The sequence below is a fragment of the Podarcis filfolensis genome, assembly GCF_964270895.1.
Source record: "Podarcis filfolensis genome assembly, chromosome: 13".
Taxonomy (NCBI): Eukaryota; Metazoa; Chordata; class Lepidosauria; order Squamata; family Lacertidae; genus Podarcis; species Podarcis filfolensis.
The window spans coordinates 42551764-42566933 of NC_139615.1; the positions used below are offsets into that span (position 1 = coordinate 42551764).

Genomic DNA, 15170 nt, shown 5'->3' on the forward strand with positions numbered 1-15170 from the left:
TTTTTGAAAATATAGTCCAGCTCCCCACAAGGTCTGAGGGACAGTGGACCAGCCTCCTGCTGAAAAAGTTTGCTGACCCCTGGGCTAAGAGGTGGTGACTGGCTTCCAAGGAGCTTCATGGGTCGGGTGGGGATTTGAACCCTCCTCTCCCAGGTCCTTGCCCGACGACGCTCTTAACCATTACACCACACTGGGGGGAAGCTGGGATGAGGATGGGCATAGGGGTTTGCACCTGCCTGATGGGTCGGTTGAGTAACTGACACACCTCCTGCAGGGCTCTGCATCAAGCCCCATGTTGAGGAAGGGCTTGTATGATTCACAGAACTGCAGAATTGGAAGGGATCCTGGTGGGGGGAAGAGTGTCATCCAGCCTAACCCCCTTGCAGTGCAGGAATCTCAGCCAATTTCCAGTCCCATATGACAGAAAACACAGGGCGAGCCCCACTGAAATCAAAGGGGCTTCATTTAGTCTTAAGTAGATATGGTTGGGACGTGGGTGGTGCTGTGGGTTAAACCACAGAGCCTAGGACTTGCTGATTAGAAGGTCAGCGGTTCGAATCCCCGCAACGGGGTGAGCTCCCGTTGCTCGGTCCCTGCTCCCGCCAACCTAGCAGTTCGAAAGCACGTCAAAGTGCAAGTAGATAAATAGGTACCGCTCCGGCAGGAAGGTAAACGGCATTTCCGTGTGCTGCTCTGGTTCTCCAGAAGCAGCTTAGTCATGCTGGCCGCATGACCCGGAAGCTGTATGCCGGCTCCCTCGGCCAATAAAGCGAGATGAGCGCCGCAACCCCAGAGTCGGTCACGACTGGACCTAATGGTCAGGGGCCTCTTTTCCTTTACCTTTAGATGTGGTTAGGATGACACTATTAAGTCATTATCAACTGAAGTCCCATTGATTTCAACGGGTCTTCTCTGAGAATGGCTGGCTGCTGTTCCCTGATGCTAAAAGCAGCAGATTCAGCTTCTCATCACTTGGCACTGCAGTAGGTTGGCTACTTATAGAATGTGGAAGTTTGGGCATCCCAGATTAAAATATAAGAGCCCTGCTGGGACAGAACAAAGGTCCATTTAGTGCAGCATCCTGTTTGAAGGCAATAGCTCTCTTCCATTGATGCTTCTCAGCAGTCGGTACAAACGTGTGTGTGTGTGTTTAATTGTTTCTTCACCTGTGTTTTATATTGTTCTTTTTTATCTATAAACCGCCTTGAGTCCGTGTCAAGGAAAAAGGCAGGGTGCAAATAAATATATAATAATAAGGTGTGCAGGATGAATGCCAAAATCCATGCAACACTGGAGAAGCTTGAAGGATCCACAATCACCCCACCCCACATTGCCAGGTTAACTCGAGAGATCGGAAAGCATACGTATCCCTGGTTGTCTTCTAACATGATAAGTGAACTATTGAAATTAATGGGCATGACTAACAGGGGTCCATTAATTACAGTGGGTCTACCCTGAGTAAAGGGACGCGGGTGGCGCTGTGGGTTAAACCACAGAGCCTAGGACTTGCCGATCAGAAGGTTGGTGGTTTGAATCCCCGCGAGGGGGTGAGCACCTGTTTCTCGGTCCCTGCTCCTGCCAACCTAGCAGTTCGAAAGCACATCAAAGTGCAAGTAGATAAATAGGTGCCGCTCCGGTGGGAAGGTAAACGGCGTTTCCGTGCGCTGCTCTGGTTCGCCAGAAGCGGCTTAGTCATGCTGGCCACATGACCTGGAAGCTGTACGCCGGCTCCCTCGGCGAGTAAAGCGAGATGAGCGCCGCAACCCCAGAGTTGGCCATGACTGGACCTAATGGTCAGGGGTCCCTTTACCTTTACCTTACTCTGAGTAAACATTAGTTGATTACAGCCACAAATGTGTTGATAATTCCAAATTTCTTCAAGTAATGTTTCACATTTGTCTACATTAGGCTCACCATATTCAGAGTTGCTCATTTGCCTTTATTAAAATCCTCTCTCAGGTTGTCTGTCAGTAATGTGTATGTGTCAGTTAGTTTGACTGATGGACTAATAATCGAAAGCCCTGACCCACAGATACTTGTTCCCAGCTACATGTTCACAGCTTTATATCAGGATCTATGGGCATGATCAATACTATCAGTTGCCCTGGGTTCAATGACCCCTATCCAAACAGCACTGATCATTCGGTTGGTGCTACCCAACTAGCTGAGCCACATCTGCAACCTCTGGGCAGGGCACAGTTTCAAATCTCCTTTCTTTCTTTTTCAGGTCAATGAGTGGTCATTGAAGATACGAAAAGAAATGAGGGTGATTGATAGACAGATTAGAGGTCTGTATTCTCTTGGGTTTTCTCTGAATTGCTCTTCTTTCAGATACCCCAAATAAACACCAGTAAGATTTTAAATGTTTTTAATAAACTTCAGCATATAGAACACAATTAGATGGTGTATAGCTTTATGCCCAGACACAGCTCTGATGACATCTGGGAGCTGCTTGCATGGTGTGGGTTCTGCTTTTGTATGGTTGTATCCCACAGCAAATGGTTAACATATCAGTGGGGAACTATGCTATATAGCTATTTATTATTCCACACACCAGCACACTTCCTTTGACGGAGGGCTCCCTGATTCGAATGTTCCCAGTGCAACCTGTGACCCAGTTAAAGGAGCCAACTCCTAGGGATTGAGGTCCCTTGCCCCCCCAAAATATTTGAGGGGCTGGGCCCCCCAAAATTGGTAGGCATTGCCATTCAAATGGTATACATGTGTGGCGTCATGCGATTGATTATGTGGAGTGGGGCTTACCTGCTCCCCCCTATTTTATTCAAGTTGGCACTCCTGGACCCAATAATGCAAAAATCAGCACCCAAACTGTGCTGGCAATTTGTCAGGCAGCCCATGTCGGCTTCTGCAGTGACCACTAAATTCATCTGCAAGGGATTAGAAGATGCTTGTTCTTTGCTTGGGAAATATGAAGGAGGCGGGGCTTATATCAAGAGAAAATATCAGTCAAAGCAGTGTTTGTATGCGGGATCTGAATATCAGTTTAAAGTTCATGTGGGATAGGCCTTATGCGGCTGTTGTTTTGACCTCACGTGGACCCTAATTGCTTTCTTGGTGATTCCATTACATTTCCTTGGAACTGGAAATGAAGGCACAGAGGAAGCAAGCTTTGAGATTTCAGTCCAGGCACCCCCTGCCAGAAATACTCGGGGCACCATCCTCTAGAAAGTTCTCCTCTGCAAGCCCCTTTGAAATGAATGCAGGCTGTGCCAGCACTCAGCTCCCATTCATTGGAGTGGCACTTTTGCAGGGGAATTTCCTGGTGGCCCTTTGTATGGAAGGTTTTTAGTTAACTGGGCTTGAAATATTTAAAATGGAAGCAGCTGCCAGAAGGAACCTTTACACAAAGCTACATGTATAACAAGTTATCCAAGCCTTTCAATAAGGAAATGTATACGAAGTTGTCGTAACTCTCCCCCAATGGTTGCAAACGTATCATTAGCATGGTTTACTAGTACAGTTGTCCCTTGGTTCTCGAACGCCTTGGTACTCGTACGCTTTGGCTCCTGAACGCCGAAAATCTGGGAGTAAGTGTTCCGGTTTCCGAACGTTTTTCGTCCGACGCAGCTTCCGCTTGAGTGCGGGAAGCTCCTGCAGCCAATCGGAAGCTGCGCCTTGGTTTTAGAACGTTTTGGAAGTCGAACAGACTTCCAGAATGGATTTCATCCAAGAGCCAAGGTACGACTAGTTACTTGAATGATGCTCTACCCACAAATCACCTCTCTAAGAGCCCTTCCTCTTCAGTTGAATTCCTCCCATCACACAGTGCAAGCAAGTGTAATGTGGGTTATTTATTGTTTGACATTTCTAATAAAATAAAATATAAAAATGTCATTTTCTACCCCAAGCCGTTCATTGGCAGGAATATTTGTCAGCAACTGTTGCTGAGTATATTATACTAAGATTGGAACTTACATCTGGCAAGTAGGAAATACTGATTGACTTGCAATCCAAGACAGGCATAGGCAAACTCGGCCCACCAGTTGTTTTGGGACTACAACTCCCATCATCCCTAGCTAACAGGACCAGTGGTCAGGGACGATGGGAATTGTAGTCCCAAAACACCTGGAGGGCCGAGTTTGCCTATGCCTGATCCAAGACACAGTTCACTCAGAGGTTTGGAGCTGTCATTTGAGGTCAAGGACAAGACCTCACTTCTTGGGAAGTAAGGTAGAACCTTAGCAGCTACCAAATTTGGGTTGGCTTCTATAATCTGCCCCAGATGACAGCAGCCAATATATGCATGTTCTCAGAGCCCCCCAAACATTGTCTTTCATTCAGAGAGGTCTTCTTAAGTCCGTGGCCGCTAGTATAGGGAGACTGAGGTGACAGGTGAGTCCCACTCCTTCTCTCCTATGTAGTATTCACACGCCAAGGAAAATCACGGCTCATTTTTAAAGCCCCGAGCTTCCGCCATCACATTTACTGTTGTTTGCATTGTAGATATTCAGCGAGAAGAGGAAAAGGTAAAAAGATCCATCAAAGATGCTGCCAAAAAGGGTCAGAAAGACGTTTGCGTGGTCCTGGCAAAGGAGATGATTCGTTCACGGAAAGCTGTGAGCAAACTCTACGCCTCCAAAGCCCACATGAATTCAGTGCTGATGGGGATGAAGAATCAGCTGGGTAAGGAGCTGGGCTTCCATGGCAGCACCTGTCATGATGGAACAAAATGGTTGCCGTATTTTTCACTCTATAAGACGCACAAGACCACAAGACGCACCTAGTTTTTGGAGGAGGAAAACAAGAAAAAAAGTATTCTGTATCTCAGAAGCCAGAACAGCAAGAGGGATCGCTGCGCGGTGAAAGCAGCAATCCCTCTTGCTGTTCTGGCTTCTGTGATAGCTGTGCAGCCTGCATTCACTCCATAAGACGCATACACATTTTCCTTTACTTTTTAGGAGGGAAAAGGTGAGTCTTATAGAGCAAAAAATACGGTACTTAAATTTCTCTTCCACCAAATCACACAGGCAACTGAATACAAAAGAAAGCTATCATCTATCTATCTATCATCTATCTATCTATCATCTTATTCTTTTAGTACTGCTCTAACCACATGAAAGGGTAGCGGTGGGTTAGGAAATACCCATGCAATAGGCTTTGTCCACCAAGCTGTGTTATTCAGCTATATTCCCCTGCAGCATAGGCTCACACCTTGCAGAAGCTCTTCTCACAGTGCCAGGTGCATGTGCAAAGGGGGCCTTGGACAAACATTTATCCAGAATTCTCCCACCTCAAGCAATCCGTGCTGAAGCTGAGCTGGGTGCAATGCTGCAACAGTCTTTCTCTCCCGTAGAAAACTCTAGAATAAAATGACGCTTGGTAATAGAGGCTTTGAACCTCATTAGACCAAATGAGCATAAAATGATCAAGGGTCAAAAATACAGAAAGAAATAGAAGACTGTTGTGAAGACTGTAGGACTAAACAGATCACACCATAGATTTATGTTTATACTGGGCTGTAGCAATAGTAATAGTACCTCGGGTTAAGTACTTAATTCGTTCCAGAGGTCTGTATTTAACCTGAAACTGTTCTTAACCTGAAGCACCACTTTAGCTAATGGGGCCTCCTGCTGCTGCCACGCCGCCGGAGCACGATTTCTGTTCTCAACCTGAAGCAAAGTTCTTCACCTGAAGCACTATTTCTGGGTTAGCGGAGTCTGTAACCTGAACTGTATGTAACCTGAAGCGTATGTAACCCGAGGTACCACTGTATTATTATTTATACCCTGCCCATCTGGCTGGGCTTCCCCAGCCAATCTGGGCGGCTTTCAACAAAATATTAAAATACAGTAATGCATCAAACATTAAAATCTTCCCTAAAGAGGGCTGCCTTCAGATGTCTTCTAAAAGTCTGGTAGTTGTTGTTCTCTTTGACATCTGGTGGGAGGGCGTTCCACAGGGCGAGTGCCTGGTTCCCTGTAACCTCACTTCTCACAGTGAGGGAACTGCCAGAAGGCCCTTGGCGCTGGACCTCAGTGTCCAGGCAGAACGATGGGGATGGAGATGCTCCTTCAGGTATACTGGACCAAGGCCGTTTAGGGCTTTAAAGGTCAGCACCAACCCTTTGAATTGTGCTCGGAAACGTACTGGGAGCCAATGTAGGTCTTTCAAGACCAGTGTTATGTGGTCTTGGTGGCCATTCCCAGTCACCAGTCTAGCTGCCGCATTCTGGATTGGTTGTAGTTTCCGGGTCACCTTCAAAGGTAGCCCCACAAAGGTAGCAAAGGTCAGTAATGTTTGAATAAAGAAGCAAGTTGTAGGAAAGTACACCTCTTCTTTCCACATGATAGCAGTATGCAGCCCAGGACTTCCCCTTTAGAAAAGTGCTCTTCTAAAAGGCTTGGTTTCCTTCCACCTTGCTACACATTTGAGGTCTGCGGAGCTTTGGAAGGTAACTAAGGTTTTGTAGAAGATGAGCACTTTCCCTTCTCCATGAACCTCAACTTGTAGCTTATGTCACTCCAAATAAACGAAGAGCTGGGGAGGCAAACCACAAGGTCAGGTTTACATGCAAGGCTGGGCCATACATAGCTTGGCTCTGGCGGCAGCAGGACCAGGATGGAGCAACGTGGCTGCAATCTTTTGCTCCAGGTACACACCTGCTTCCTCATTCTTGCAGTGTTATGTACAAATAAAGCCACCATTGTATACAGTGTCATGTGATATTGCCTTCTTGTGGTTTAATCATCACAGGTTGGTTTGTTTTTTTAACAAAAATCAAGCGGCCTTGGAAGGATTTGTATACAGTGGTACCTCAGGTTACATACGCTTCAGGTTACAGACTCCGCTAACCCAGAAATAGTGCTTCAGGTTAAGAACTTTGCTTCAGGATGAGAACAGAAATCGTGGTCCGGCGGCGCGGCAGCAGCAGAAGGCCCCACTAGCTAAAGTGGTTCTTCAGGTTAAGAACAGTTTCAGGTTAAGAACGGACCTCCGGAACGAATTAAGTACCGTATTTTTCTCTCTATAAGATGCACAAGACGCACCTAGTTTTTGGAGGAGGAAAACAAGGGGGGGAAATTCTGAATCTCAGAAGCCAGAGCAGCAAGAGGGAACCCTCTTGCTGTTCTGGCTTCTGTGACAGCTGCGCAGCCTGCATTCGCTCCATAAGATGCACGCACACCTTTTTAGGAGGGAAAAGGTGAGTCTTATAGAGCAAAAAATACGGTACTTAACCCGAGGTACCACTGTACTTGAAACCGTCACAAGCAAGATCCTGAGCTAGATAACCCTTGATGTAACATTGCAGGCCTCTGATCACATCCTTATCCTAGAAAATCTTTGGGGGTCTTTTTCAGAAACGGAAAAGAAAATAATACCCTGTTTTTTATGAACACTCTTATTGCTGGGTTTTTATAAGTTATCAGGTTGAGAGAAAAGATGGGCATCTTGTAATCTTAGGTACCCTCAACTCCCCTCTGAATTGAATAGGAACCTTGAACTGGTGGCAGGGAACAGCCCAAGCTGATGTTCTGCTGGTCTGAATTTGATCTAAAGTCTTCCATGCCTTCCCTTGGCAGCTGTCCTGAGAGTGGCTGGATCATTACAGAAGAGCTCAGAAGTAATGAAAGCCATGCAAAACTTAGTAAAGATCCCTGAAATCCAGGCTACAATGCGGGAGTTGTCCAAAGAAATGATGACGGTAAGAGTACTCTCTTAATTCTTTTTTTGTATGATCTGGCTGTGTAAAATGGTAGCAAGGAAAGCAGTCTAGCATGCAAGAGATAGTACCTGCTTCAGATCATTGTTGCCTTGTTTGTTGATATCCTGGCTCCTTCTGCCTTCCCTTTGCCAGATGAGGCCACTTGAACATCAGTCCAAAGGAGATCAGCTGTCAAACTTTCCTTGTCTCTCTGGATTTATTAATTTTTTTTTAAAGGTACCCCTGCCCGTACGGGCCAGTCTTGACAGACTCTAGGGTTGTGCACTCATTTCACTCTAGAGGCCGGGAGCCAGCGCTGTCCACAGACACTTCTGGGTCCGTGGCCAGCGTGACAAGCTGCATCTGGCGAGCCAGCGCAGCACACGGAACGCCATTTACCTTCCCGCTATTAAGCGGTCCCTATTTATCTACTTGCACCCGAGGGTGCTTTCGAACTGCTAGGTTGGCAGGCGCTGGGACTGAGCGACGGGAGCACACCCGCCGCGGGGATTCGAACCACCGACCTTTTGATCGGCAAGTCCTAGGCGCTGAGGCTTTAACCCACAGCGCTACCCACGTCCCATTAATTTTTTTAGCTGCTTGTAATTGTTTGTTGGGACAGTCCAAGCTGTGGCTGAAAACTAGGGCCCAATTTCCAGGTCTACAAGTGTATGATCCTGGTCTGTATATACAAATAACTTAATCTTCCAGCCTCTACATTTTCTTTAGGCAGGTATTATCGAAGACATGCTGGAGGATACTTTTGAAGGTATGGAAGACCAAGAAGAGATGGAAGAGGAAGCAGAAATGGAGATTGACAAAATTTTGTTTGACCTTACAGCTGGTGAGTGGAAGTGTGCACGAGTGTCTATAGATAAACATATGTGCCATATCCTACTTTTTATTGTTGGCAAAACTGGCCATCTTCATTTGCAGCGCCAGCTCTCCCGTAATATTAAATGGAAGCTTGACTCTGAACAGGTGTTGCTGAGCAAATGAGACCCTGGAGTCTATAAGGGTTATATGCCACAGCTTTTAAGCATTCTCTTGAGTCTTTGTTATGTTTCAGGAAGTGAAGTTAAATGGCTGTTTCATCTTCTGGTTCTCCCACCTAGTCCAGTGGTGGGGAACCTCCAAACCATGGGCCTAACTGGGCTAGACAGCTGTCCAAATTTAGCTCACAAGGCTGTTTTCCAGACATCATATATGTGTATGTAGGGTAGATAAAGACCTGGCAGCAAATAAACAATTGGGAGTCTTGAAGTGCACTCCCAATGGTTCCTTGGCCAGCATGTATTGTATTTGCTTGTATTTGTACTGCCTTCCCAAAGCCGGGAAGGAGATATGGGCGCTATGACAGGGTCCTAGAGTCCTCCTGTCTCCTTCCCAAACCCTAGTTAGCACTTTCCCAGCTTTTGGAAGGAGATGGGAGGGCCCTAGGACCCTACCAGAGGGGACGCGGGTGGCGCTGTGGGTTAAACCACAGAGCCTAGGACTTGCTGATCAGAAGGTCGGCAGTTCAAATCCCCGCAACGGGGTGAGCTCCCGTTGCTGGGTCCCTGCTCCTGCCAACCTAGCAGTTCAAAAGTACGTCAAAGTGCAAGTAGATAAATAGGTACCACTCCTGCGGGAAGGTAAACAGTGTTTCCGTGCGCTGCTCTGGTTGGCCAGAAGCGCCGTAGTCATGCTGGCCACATGACCCGGAAGCTGTACTTCGGCTCCCTCGGCCAATAAAGCGAGATGAGCGCCGCAACCCCAGAGTCGGTAACGACTGGACCTAATGGTCAGGGGTCCCTTTACCTTTAGGACCCTACCAGAGCCTTGCACCTCCTTCCCAAAGCCCAGCGCCTTGCTTACCCAACTTTGGGGGGGGCTGAGTGATGGGTGTCAGATGTTGGCCTTGCTCTCCCCTCCACCTCCCACACGACAAGACAGTGTGCTGCCTGTGGGTTCCGGGTTGAAGTGCTCTTGCGGCCCTTTTGGTATGAAAAGTTGGACCCTTGGCAAAGTTTTGTGGTAGACAGGATGATGAAGAAGCTTAATCGGGTTCTGCTGCCATGGCCGATCCTTGTCGGCTAGGGTTGGGTCTTCTTCAGTCCTTCCCTTAACAGTGGTGGAGCCTATTGAAACAACCTACCTCTGAAGACTGGCAGATCCACATGGTTTACTGAGAAGGAATCCGTTGGCTGAGAGAAAATCTGCTATGTCGGGCCAGTTCTATTAGATGCCTTGCTCAGCCTCTAGACTGAGGGCATGGCCTGAGTGGTTGATAGCTATCATGCCTGAATTCTCCCTGGTTCTCCAGAGAGCTCAGAGCAATGAGAAAGCAGAGCCCATTTTAGGGACTCCGTCATGGCGGCACAGAAACTTTCAGGAGCTCATCCTACACTCGAGTAGGACCATGGCAGAGACACATGCCCAACTGGCATGTTCTCTCCCTCCTGGTCTTTCATTCAGGGGCTTCAAAAGCTTTCGTCTGCTCAAACATCACAGCGGCCGATGCCAACAGACATTGGTACACTTAGGGATCTGCAGAGTCTTCGCAGCTAGCGTGACAGACCTCAGCAAATCAGCATTTTGGCTAATCTACTTTATTTACGTATAAACACACACGGAGCACTGCAACATGGCTCTCTCTCTCTCTAGCATCAGACAGCAAAGAGAGAAAGAACAAATGACAATGACAATAGTCCCACTTCACGGAACACAGTAACACAAACATCTTGTCTCCGTCACCTCCCACTCCATGGAGTCAAAACATATACTGTCATATGATAGACAAAAATCCCATGACTGCAATCATGGAGCAGGAATTCTAACAGAAACTTCATTTTCTCCCTGTCATTGCGTCATTCAGAACTGTCAAGCAAGCAGAGCTCTTCTAAGCGGAGCAAGACTGTTAATATTTTGGTCCTCAGGGAGGGGATGAGGCCCTGTCAGTGGTTTCTGTGAGTTATTTGCAGTTTGTGATTGCAATCACTCACACCTACCGTATTTTTCGTCCCATAGGGCGCACTGGCCCATAGGACGCACCTAGTTTTTTGGGGGGGGAATAAAGGAAATCCCCCCCCTTTATCTCCCCCCCAAAACCAGGTCGGGGAATCCAAACCAGGTCGGGGAACAGTGGGATGGCGGCGCTCCGCCTCCCCACTGTCCCGCGAGCTTGTGGGGCTGGCGCTGGGGAGAAGGCTGTTCCTCCAAACCAGGTCGGGGAACAGCCTCCAAACCAGGTCGGGGAACAGGGGGAAGGCGCGCTGCGCCTCCCCGCTGTCCCCCGAGCTTGTGGGGCTGCCCGATATCTGCACGAAGCCCGGGGCGCAGGGTTGCTTCGGGATGCAGGCTGCTATCCGCAAGCCTTGGGAGCCCGACGGGAACTCCCGCGGAGCTCCCAAGGCTTGCGGAGAGCTTCTTGAAGTCTGGGTGCGCACCGACCCCTCTCGCTCTCCAGGCTTCACCGAAAGCCTGCATTCGCCCCATAGGACGCACACACATTTCCCCTTCATTTTTGGAGGGGAAAAAGTGCGTCCTATAGGGCGAAAAATACGGTAATCCCACCCTGCTTAGAATTCTGGGATTGTTCCGGGTTGAGCCTTTATATTTTGGCGCTGCTTTTTCAACTGCAAGTGTGCTTTGCCTTTTCTTGCAGGAGCCTTGGGTAAAGCACCCAGTAAGGTCACCGACGCCCTGCCAGAACATGAGCCCGAAGGGGCTACAGCAGCTGTTGTTGATGAAGATGAAGAAGAAGATATTGAAGCAATGCAGTCGCGGTTAGCGACTCTCCGTAGCTAAATGTAGACTGGCTTTGCAGTTTGGTGCATTTTTCCACAGGCTGCCCTGTCATGCCTTTTAACAGTGCAAAACTTCATGAAAAAGTCTTTCCTGTATATATTCCTATATCTATTTTTTTGTGGGTTTGCCTTCAGAGATATTATTTTTAACTTTTCTGTCAACCTATGCCCAACACTAAACCGCTCTTGGGGAATGAAGAAGGGATGGCATATGTATTCTCAAACAAAAAATAAAATAAAAACCTATTTGAACGAGCTTGTGCTTTACGTACTGTCTTCTGCGAGCTGTACCTGCAACAACAGCATTATGTACGTTTCTGAAACAGTATGACTAGATTTTAATAAACAGTTTTTAACACTTTCCTGCAGTCCCTGGTGAGCTGGTAGTTTCTTTCAAGTATGTGGACTGAACACACAAACCTCTTGCCAGTTATTAAAAACCAAGTAAACTCTTCAGCCACAAAGTGCAGTTCTGATTAGCTTAATACAGTTGATCTCCTGCAAGTAAAAGTTATATGTAAAAGAAGAAGAAGAAGTCTATACTGAAATAGTAAAAAAGGCCTGGCAGCAAAGTGCAGGGGGGGGGGATCCAAAATGGTACAAGTAAAATAAAACTCTGTGTCACTAAGCAGTTTTAGGTACATAAAACCTTTTTTTTTATTTATATTCTTAAAGATTTTGTAAAGAAGCTTGCCGGGTAATCCAGTCAAAAGCTCATCAAAATGGAGATGTCACATTACAATAAGCCATAGGCACAGTGCAGTTTTAAATAACAAAGGATGCATTTCCAGAAAGCCTTTATATCGCAATTAAATTACAGTGGTACCTCTGGTTAAGAACTTAATTCGTTCCAGAGGTCCCTTCTTAACCTGAAACTGTTTTTAACCTGAGGTACCACTTTAGCTAATGGGGCCTCCCGTTGCCGCCGCACTGCCAGCACGCGATTTCTGTTTTCATCCTGAGGTAAAGTTCTTAACCTGAGGCACTACTTCCGGGTTAGCGGAGTCTGTAACCTGAAGTGTTTGTAACCCGAATTGTTTGTAACCTGAGGTACCACTGTCATGATCCACCATCCAGTTTTCCAAATCATGCTCGAGTAGCGCAGATGACAGGAAATCAATATGCAGGTACAGCAAAAAGTCATAAATACATCAAGATTTACATTGCATGGAAAAGTAATCAACAGAAGGACTGGAATTCACAAAAGGAACAAATTTGAGGGGCGTAGGCCACAGGTGAACAGAAGGTAGATCTGAATCTCCCGGAAGATTTCCAGATGATTTCCAGTAGATTCCAGTAGATCCATAATGGTTTCCGACTCACAATTGTTTTAACATTAGCAATAATGAAAAGGTCTCTACCCAGGCCAGGCTGCCAACATGAAGGAAGCTTGAGGGAAACGGAAATGGATTTATGTGTCAAAGGTATGCAGTGATTCCTAATACTGAAATCACTCCTGGGCTTAAGCATGTGGCTCAGATATGCCGGATTTTAAGTGGTTCCTCCCTCGGATCACTATTTTGCACTTGGTTTCTGGTGGTGAGCCTTGGGGATCTATTAAAAAACAAAGTACCGTATTTTTCGCCCTATAGGACGCACCAGCCCATAGGATGCACCGGCCCATTGGACGCACCTAGTTTTTTGGGGGGGAAATAAGGGGGGACATTTTTCTCCCCTCCCAGCTGCGGATATCTGCCCGAAGCTCGGGGCGCTCTGCTTTGGCACGCCCCGCGCTCCGGGCAGCAGGCTGCTATCCGCAGCCTAGGGAGCCCTGCAGGAACTCCCGCGGGCTCCCCAGGCTTGCTGATAGCTTTCTGAAGCCTGGAGAGCGAGAGGGGTCGGTGCGCACCGACCCCTCTCGCTCTCCACGCTTCAGCGAAAGCCTGCATTCGCCCCATAGGACGCACACAGATTTCCCCTTCATTTTTGGAGGGGAAAAAGTGAGTCCTATAGGGCGAAAAATACGGTATATTTTTCGCTCTATAAGACGCAGCTTTCCCTTCCTAAAAAGTAGGGAAATGTGTGTGCGCATTATGGCGCTCCCAGGGGAAAAGCCCCCAAGAGCTGTACATACACTCCGCGCACTCTTTAAAGGGAGCGCGGCTTTTGGGGGAGCCTTAGCCGCACGCAGCCTCTCGCGGGCAGGGGATGAAGCCAGGGCAGTGAGCTGGATCGCTGCGTTGCGGTCCCGCTCGTCCTGGCTTCTGGCCTAGCTGCGCAAATCCTCCGCAAGGCACGTGGAGCCTTCATCCCCGTGCCCTGAGGAGGCTTCGTGGGGCTATCCAAAAGCCAGAACAGCTAGCGCTCCCTCTAGCTGTTCTGGCTTAGCCGTGTGCGGCTCTGTCCCTTTCCCCACCTCCCATAAAAGCCCCCCAAGAGCTGCGCTCCCTTTAAAGAGCACACGGCTCTTGCGGGAGGTGGGGGGAAAGCCAGTAGGCTTGCTTTCACTAAAGCCAGGAGGGCAAGAGGGATCGGTGCACACCAATCCCGCTTGCTCTCCTGGCTTCAGGGAGAGCCCTGCAAGGCCTCCTGAGCGAAGATGGAGGCGCGCTCCCTCTTAGCTCAGGACGCTTAGCATTGCTTTTTTATTTCTTGTTTTCCTCCCCTAAAAACTAGGTGCGTCTTATGGTCTGGTGCATCTAATAGAGCGAAAAATACGGTAGATTCCCACAGGCCTGCAGGACATTCACCCCGTTGTAATGACTGCCACGATACTGCTCTCCTCCCTCTATATCTGAGATCCAGTGCCGAGGGCCTTCTGGCGGTTCCCTCATTGCGAGAAGTAAGGTTACAGGGAACCAGGCAGAGGGCCTTCTCGGTAGTGGCACCTGCCCTGTGGAACGCCCTCCCAGCAGATGTCAAGGCAATAAGCAACTATTTTACTTTTAAAAGACAACTGAAGGCAGCCCTCTCTAGGGAAGTTTTTAATGTCTAATGCTTTATTGTTTTTAATATTCAGTTGGAAGCCACCCAGAGTGGCTGGGGAAACCCAGGCAGATGGGCGGGGTATAAATAATAAATTATTATTATTATTATTATTATTATTATTATATATCAACCTAACAAAAATGAGTTAAGTTTCTCAAGTTTATCCTCTTTGTAAATCAGTAGCTTGTTTTAATGTGTGCATACCAATGTATGCACTATTATGTGTACATTAATAAAGGATATTTTTATGCATGCCTTTACGTTTGTTTCTGTTGCAAAGACAAAAACATCTTATGAATGCAGGGAGAAAAACCTGCGGGCAGCCAACATAATCCAGTTTCTGCAGTGAGTTGTAATTTTATTCGGCTGCAGGGTTGTACAGTATTGGTATGGTATTACCAGCATTCACCATGCTAATAATACGTATCATCAAATGCATTTTTTGCTGTCCATGTCATCTAAGTACTGTAGTTGGGAGATTCCCCCGCTTTCCTGTCTAGTGCTATTTGTTCCCATACAAAAGGTATGTGACAAAGTTTCCCCCTAGTGGAAAAAACGAGATCAACTTTGGTCTTCTGCAAAGCCTTGCACTTTCTGCTGAAAGTGCTACAAGCTTATCTCTCAAATGTGCTCCTGGTTGATAAAGAGGTCAGCTGACTGCTATAATCAAGCAATGCATTCGTTAATTTCAGCATATATATATATATAGGTAGAATGTGGGCATTTCCATATTTGGGCTCATATCTGCTCGGACAACGCAAGTCAGATACAAAATACATCAGATCTGAGTC

At 47.4% G+C, this 15170-nt stretch overlaps 1 protein-coding gene across 2 annotated transcripts in view; it reads left to right on the forward strand.

Moving 5' to 3' along the window:
* LOC310747779 (charged multivesicular body protein 3) overlaps positions 1–11707 on the forward strand; it is a 39092-nt gene extending 27385 nt beyond the window's left edge. For both annotated transcript variants that reach the window (XM_083582894.1, XM_083582893.1), the window contains 5 exons: positions 2228–2288; positions 4465–4644; positions 7542–7663; positions 8393–8507; positions 11310–11707. In XM_083582894.1, coding sequence (XP_083439020.1) covers positions 2228–2288; positions 4465–4644; positions 7542–7663; positions 8393–8507; positions 11310–11452 — 621 coding nt within the window. In that variant the 3' untranslated portion in view covers positions 11453–11707. The remainder of the gene's footprint in view (positions 1–2227; positions 2289–4464; positions 4645–7541; positions 7664–8392; positions 8508–11309) is intronic.
* Positions 11708–15170: the final 3463 nt, after the last annotated feature.